General features: G+C 33.7%; 1 protein-coding gene across 1 annotated transcript; it reads right to left on the bottom strand.

The window, feature by feature from the left end:
- Window positions 1-811: 811 nt before the first annotated feature.
- Window positions 812-5,617, bottom strand: LOC120627044 (luciferin 4-monooxygenase-like). Its single transcript, XM_039894883.1, has 9 exons — window positions 5,498-5,617; window positions 4,896-5,109; window positions 3,886-4,201; window positions 2,640-2,802; window positions 2,407-2,552; window positions 2,137-2,269; window positions 1,573-1,794; window positions 1,154-1,324; window positions 812-942 (listed from the first exon to the last, which is right to left on the bottom strand). The coding sequence occupies exons 1-9, from the start codon at window positions 5,615-5,617 to the stop codon at window positions 835-837; spliced, it is 1,593 nt and encodes a 530-aa protein (XP_039750817.1). The 3' UTR covers window positions 812-834.
- Window positions 5,618-6,489: the final 872 nt, after the last annotated feature.

Below are 6,489 nucleotides of genomic sequence, written 5' to 3'. Positions count from 1 at the left end.
CTGAGATTGTGGCTTCAGGTTTTGATTCTATTTAGGCCTTGAATGATATCGTGATTTTGTAGGCTTGGTACAGTTTGTAGATGTAATAAGTGTAGCGGACTAAGTAAAAATGATAGATTAACTAGTGTTAAAAGGTACAAGAGAAGTGATTTAAATATCTGAAATTATAAATATCAAAAGGTCCCTGTCGGGGATCGAATCGAAAGATCACGGCACTCACTATTGCGCCAGGGAGAACTGCAAGTAAGGCTTTTTGTTTTTAATTTATCTGCTTTTGGAGCATTTGTAGCTATTCTACTAAAAATCTTCGACACACTAATCTATGTTCGAACATGGCAATACTATTTACCAGTAACTACCACATTGTCTTTCATTAAATAATGATAAATGTTTACGATTCCAGTTCCAATTCCAATTCTTTAGATTTTTCACGTAAGCCTAAGTGATGAAATATTGTGTAGAGAATAAAGTAAAAAGTTTTTTTTGTAATTCTTTATTTAGTATGGACTTTTCTTATAAAACTTGTAATAATGTTATACTAGCTTAAAATCAATAGCATTGTGTTTTTCTCTGAACAAGGGGCAGTCAGGATAATTTGCCAAATCCCCACATCAGTACGCAGTCTCAGAGCATCAAAAAGTAAAAAGTTTTTATCTACGTAAGTTTTTATCATTTTAATATGAAGAAATATTTCAGTAAAATAATAAAATAAATACAGGTGTTTCATTTATATATTAATAAAACTAGAACTTAGAAATAACTAGCTGAAAATACTACATATAAATTTTGCAAAAAATATATATAACTTAGCAAACTAAAGTGGAGTTATGAATATTAATTTAACATTTGTCCTAACTGATGACGTAGAATTTTTCCTCTGGGGCTTCTAGGAAGTTCGTGGATAAACTTCACACCACCTTTTAGCTGCATATATTGCGGCACCTGGAATTATCGATTATCTGTATAACATATAATATCTCTTTAAATCATTATTATCATCGTCATCAATAAACCCCTACTGGCCCACTACAGGGCCTGGTTCTCCTCCCAAAATGAGAAGGGTGGGCCGTGACCGTAGCCACGCTGGCCTATTTCGGATTGGTGGACATCTTAAATAATCATACTTAAAATTCGCAAGATTTTATAGACTCACTTCTGAAGCTATATAATCTATTAACTCTTGCTCCGTGACATCTGATTCTAGTCTCTTTACTACAAAAGCCATTGCCAGTTCTCCGTCATCGGGATCTGGTTTTCCAATAACACTGGCTTCAAGAACTTTTGGATGCATTTCCAGTAAATTTTCGAGTTCTAATGGTGCAATCTGTGGATAACAGTAATAGGTAAGCATGCCCAGCTAAAGTAAAAAGTGAATTCTAAAATATCGACTAACGCTACTGCATCCTATTATTGGTATTATTATTATTATAACTCCTTAATATTCCTTATTAATTAATAAGAATTACGTCTATAAAGACAGTTTAAGATTTTTTTTAAATAAAACTAGGAGCAGGTTTTAACAATATGACAGAAAAGTTGTTTTATTTCCTAGGAGAACATAATATAGTTTACCTTATTCCCTTGATTATTAATTATGTATTTATTCCTTTCAACGATATAGAAGTAGTTTTCATCATCGTAGTACCCCACATCACCAGTTTTTAAAAAACCTTCTTCGTCCAAATAAGTAGATGGGTCTACTCCTATGTATTCCATCATTAACATTGGGCCTCGCACTCGTATTTCTCCATGTTGATTAGGGCCTAGTTTTATGTTGGTCTTTAGGTCCACTATCTAAACTAGAAATATAACTACATGCTATAGGTGCTTTAAAATATCATAATGAAAGTTGGCTGCCTGCCAAATAGCTAATAAGCGTCGTCAGAATAATCAATGGACTTCATCCTAAACTCCTCCTTTGTCTAGTAGTTTTCATGTTCAACTACGAATCACGAGGTACTCCGAAAGATTCCCTGGGTCTGGGTCGTAAAGAATTAGTAAAATTATTAAGTAGTTAATAGGTTTTTATATTCGTAATGGACGGACCAAGCAGATCGCCCACCAAATGGAAAAAAAATAAATGTATACCTAATAGATAATTTAAAAAAATATTGATTAAAAATATTATATACTTGCCTTCATAGTAATGCCAGGTGCAGCCATGCCAACACTTCCTGGCTTAGGACCCTTAACTGCCCGAATTTCTGAAGTCGGTTCTCCACATTCAGTCATTCCATAGCCTTGCAAAATATGTTGTAGCTTAGGTAGTCTAAACAAAATCCATAAAAATATTATAAATGCGGAAGAGTGTCTGTTTGTTTATAGCCATTTTTCAGCTATCGGTATATAAATAGCGATGACTGAAAACTGTGCTAAATCTTTTTACTCGTAAAAGTGTAAACAGACCTTTGCTTTAGTTGTTCTATGGTATTTTTGTGAAGAAGGGTTGACCTAGAGTAAATTATTTTTAATGCATCCAAATTAAACCTTCCTAGGGATTCTGTTTTAATGAGTAGATTAAGATGATAGGGTACAACCATTAATATGTTGACCTATAAATACAAAACATAAATTTTAATTAAATATTATTAAAATTAAATAAATAATATAAGATTGATAAAATGATAAATCTAACTAACCTGATATTTTTCTATACATTTCAACATATTCAGAACTGTAACGTCATCAATGTATACTACTTTTTTTCCAGCCAAAAGTAATTTAAAAGTCATAAAAGTGTCATAATTAAAATACCATCCCCCAAGAACATAAGCTGTCTGAATGTTCCACTCATCCATGTATCTGAAAATTTATGTAATGTTTTATAGCTGCCAATAAATTCGAATATTAGTATTTATAATATAATAAAATAATGGGGACACCTATTTAAATACATAGAGGCTTTATCATCTAGAGTCTAGCGTTTAGCGTTTTGGGAAACTTGCCAAAGAATGACCATATAGATGGCAACATTTTTGTTTTTGTATTTGTAAAGAACTGAATCATTACAGAAATAACCTATGCAAAATATGTAAAATAAAAATGATTTAAATTTAAAACGTCTTCGAAACCACTATGCATAGCACCTAAGAGGCTGGCAGCATTGTCCCTCAAAGACCAAATCAATTATTTGGCCAAGGGCACTACCGGCTCTAGGATCACCAGTTTGCTCGGTGTCCATTTCCCTCGGCCCCAACGTCTCCACTTCAAAGGCACTAAAATGAGACTGCTATCTTTATAGCAGTCTCATTTTAGTGCCTTTGAAGTTAGTTTTCATATTTGTGCCTCTTGGCCTGCTCGACATTGCAACTGCTTTGTTTTTGCTTTTCTGATACAGAAACTGCTAGGCTTATGTTTTTTAATTACTTTCACAGCATTATGCCTTACGCCATTCTGTTATGGGGTAATGGTTACATTAATTCTACTTTAGTGCTGTACAAGAGGGCTGATCGTGCTGTATATATAATGGGCCCATGATAGTCATTAATGGCCTGTGTCGTGTGAATCTATTTTAAAATTCTAAACTTTTATGATTACATTTTTTTTTACAAATAATAACCCACTTTGCGAAACAACTAAAAAGAAAGAAACAAACATTTTCTACAACATTTTTAAGTCGGAGCCAAGTAAAATGTAATGCCTTTTATAAGCACAGTTGATTACACTTAAATAATACTTATTGATACGAGAATAAGTAAGAAAGAATACTGAAGTGACTCGATAGTCATCGTCTTTTACTACTGAAATTAATAATAAATGTAATCCAATAGACGGGCTTGGGATACTTCTTATCTCGGAAAACTAACGGTTGAGAATACGAACGCAGTCGCTGCGATATGCTAGTATTATATATATGTTAATAATTTATTGTAAAAGGAATCATACTTTTCCGGAAGACTACTCATAATAGAGTTCAAATGTGTGAGACGAATGCCTTTTGGCGCACCCGTCGTTCCAGATGAGTACAATATAAACGCAGTATCTACTTGTCCAAGAACTCCAGCTGGTTCATATCTGTCAATATCGATATCTTTTGCAACTAGCTCTTTTATTGTTAAGGCATTTTGTGGAAAACAATCAAATGAAATATGAGATTTAATAGAGTCACATGAGTTTAGGACTTCTTCATGTCGTTCCCAGAAGAGTTTAGAGCATATCAAATGCGTAGGTTTTGCCAAAGACAACTTTTGCCTGAGTACAGCTGCAAAATAAAACAAATAACTTGTAGAATTATTTATTCTTTACTCTACTAATGAATACAAAAGTGTGTTTTTATGTAATTTTTTTTATAATCAACGGTAAAATAGAAGATGTCAAAACTCAGGGAACATTTATCTCGAAAACCCTACTAATTTATAGTAGCTTCATTTATGTTATGTGTACTCGCGAAAAAATTCTATAAAGTCTTTTACTGTTTCAAGAAATCTGATTCCCGACGCAAAAGCGACGTAATTTTATCCTTTCACGTATGTGCGCGTGTGTTTGTATGTGTATTTAGCGAAAGAATAAACCGAATTTGATTTTATTTGAAAGGTGAACTAGTCGGGAGTGTTCTTAGCTATATGGCAGATTGCATAATTTACTCCCTCAATAAGGATATCAAATAAAAGGGCTTGACTGGTAGAATACTATACACTACGACAAATTTCAAATCCCAGATGGCCACCACCACAAAGTAGCGAATTGCAATTTTTTACAACTGCCTTAATATGAATGTCAATTGTGACTTTCTTAGTTTTTCTTTGCTTAGATTTTAGTTAGCTCAGAAAAATGGATTGCACGTACCATTTAAGCACATACAGCACACATGCAAAGCCGGAGGCAGAGCTATTATAGGTCTTTTTTTTTTTAACTAAATATTTTATAAGGGTGCTTAAAATATTTGAACCTATTACCTTTGCTACTATATAGATCTAGGGCATAAGGAGTACATGACGCTCCAGTAAACAAAACGCCCAAGAGAGTCGGCAGAAACGTTATACGTTTTTCTGAACCTACTGCAATCACGTCACCGTTTCCAATTCCCAAAGTTGAAAGTGAACTGGCCAGATTGACAGAATACTGAAGAAGTTGCCGGATCGTTAGAGTTTCTCCAGTAGTCCCATTTACCTATGTCAATAACAATTTTAAATTTAAAACTAAAATACGGCTGGCATAAGGGATTCTTTATATAGTTATCATCACAATCCTCCGCCTTGCTGATCTTTGAGGCAGAAAGTTGGACAACACGTCGCAAACTATATTAAGAATACCACAAGTCTAGAATGTTATAGATTAAAAACGAAGTAATATGAATTATAATATAATTACAACAAACAGGCTAACTTGACGTTTCTAAAGTGCTTATAAAGTAAGTGTACTTAAAATAAATTCATTTTGAATTTTGAAACTTTGGGATATATAATATAATATATTATTATATTATGTTTAATAAATGGAGATAATATAATTTAATATAATATATTATAATATACCAACATTATAAAATTAAACTTACCAATGCTATTGCACCTTTCATTTGTCGCAAACGATCTAAAATATATTTGCCAAAATTCAAATGTACTGGCACCATAATATTTTGATCACCAAACACATAAAACTCGTCAGTAACAGGCATGTCGAATGTACGTGTTCCTGAGTGTGCGAGTACCACTATTCTGTTATAGGACTGACTTATGTTGTGTTAAATATATTCTCAAGAATGCATATCGGTAAGACTCACTGTTTTGTACTAAAAAAGTAATTGATGTAGGTAAGTCACACACTGCCGTAAAAGCTGCAAGCGCTATAATAGTAGAGACTCACAAACCGTATCACATTGGTTAATGGAAAAGTGGAAGATGCGATGACAAGCAAGAGTTGACTGTTTATAACCCAATGATTATGAATCAATTATGAAATATCTGCTATCTATAATACTTCACAATGCACAATTGCTAAGTGACCACAAAATTATAATTCAAAATAAAGCGATCATTTGATTCTATCAAGCAAGCACAAAAGTGTGGTGGAGATTAGGTAGAGTCGTGCTGACGGAAAAATTTTAGTCGATAGAAGACTGACACCAGTGAGAGGTATTCATGGGATCCCTACGTGGGGATTCCCCTAGCAAAGGGCTAGGCAAAGTTTACTGCTGGATATAGTCTTTGATGGGATTTCCAGGCCCCATTGATATTTATTTGAAATCATCAAATTCAAATTCAAAATTCAACAGTTAACAAGCACTTTTGAAACGTCAGGTCAGTCTCAGTCATGTTTCCGCCTAGCCGGGGTTTACCAATGCTGCGTTTTCAGTTTATCCACACCAGTACCTTGAGATACCAACTTCCATCCCATCGTTTAAGCAATTTTAACTGAGACCATAAGTAGCGACTACATAAGTGACAACACAGATCCTTCGAAGAAAGTCGACAATGGTCGCCCACCAAAACGCATCGGAGTAATACTCATGGCTAATGATGATGATGAGGATCCATCAAAAATATCATC

Source organism: Pararge aegeria, chromosome 10, assembly GCF_905163445.1.
Source record: "Pararge aegeria chromosome 10, ilParAegt1.1, whole genome shotgun sequence".
Taxonomy (NCBI): Eukaryota; Metazoa; Arthropoda; class Insecta; order Lepidoptera; family Nymphalidae; genus Pararge; species Pararge aegeria.
This window is presented reverse-complemented; position numbering and strand designations above follow the sequence as displayed.

What these genes read in the sequence shown, in the direction of transcription:
- LOC120627044 (XM_039894883.1), bottom strand. Translation starts at nt 5,617, where the DNA reads ATGCCTGTTACTGACGAGTTTTATGTGTTTGGTGATCAAAATATTATG. An exon ending in AATGTATAGAAAAATATCAG is followed by an intron (nt 2,553 to 2,639) that starts GTTAGTTAGATT and finishes TTGTATTTATAG; the next exon opens with GTCAACATATTAATGGTTGT. An exon ending in TAGATTATATAGCTTCAGAA is followed by an intron (nt 943 to 1,153) that starts GTGAGTCTATAA and finishes CGATAATTCCAG; the next exon opens with GTGCCGCAATATATGCAGCT.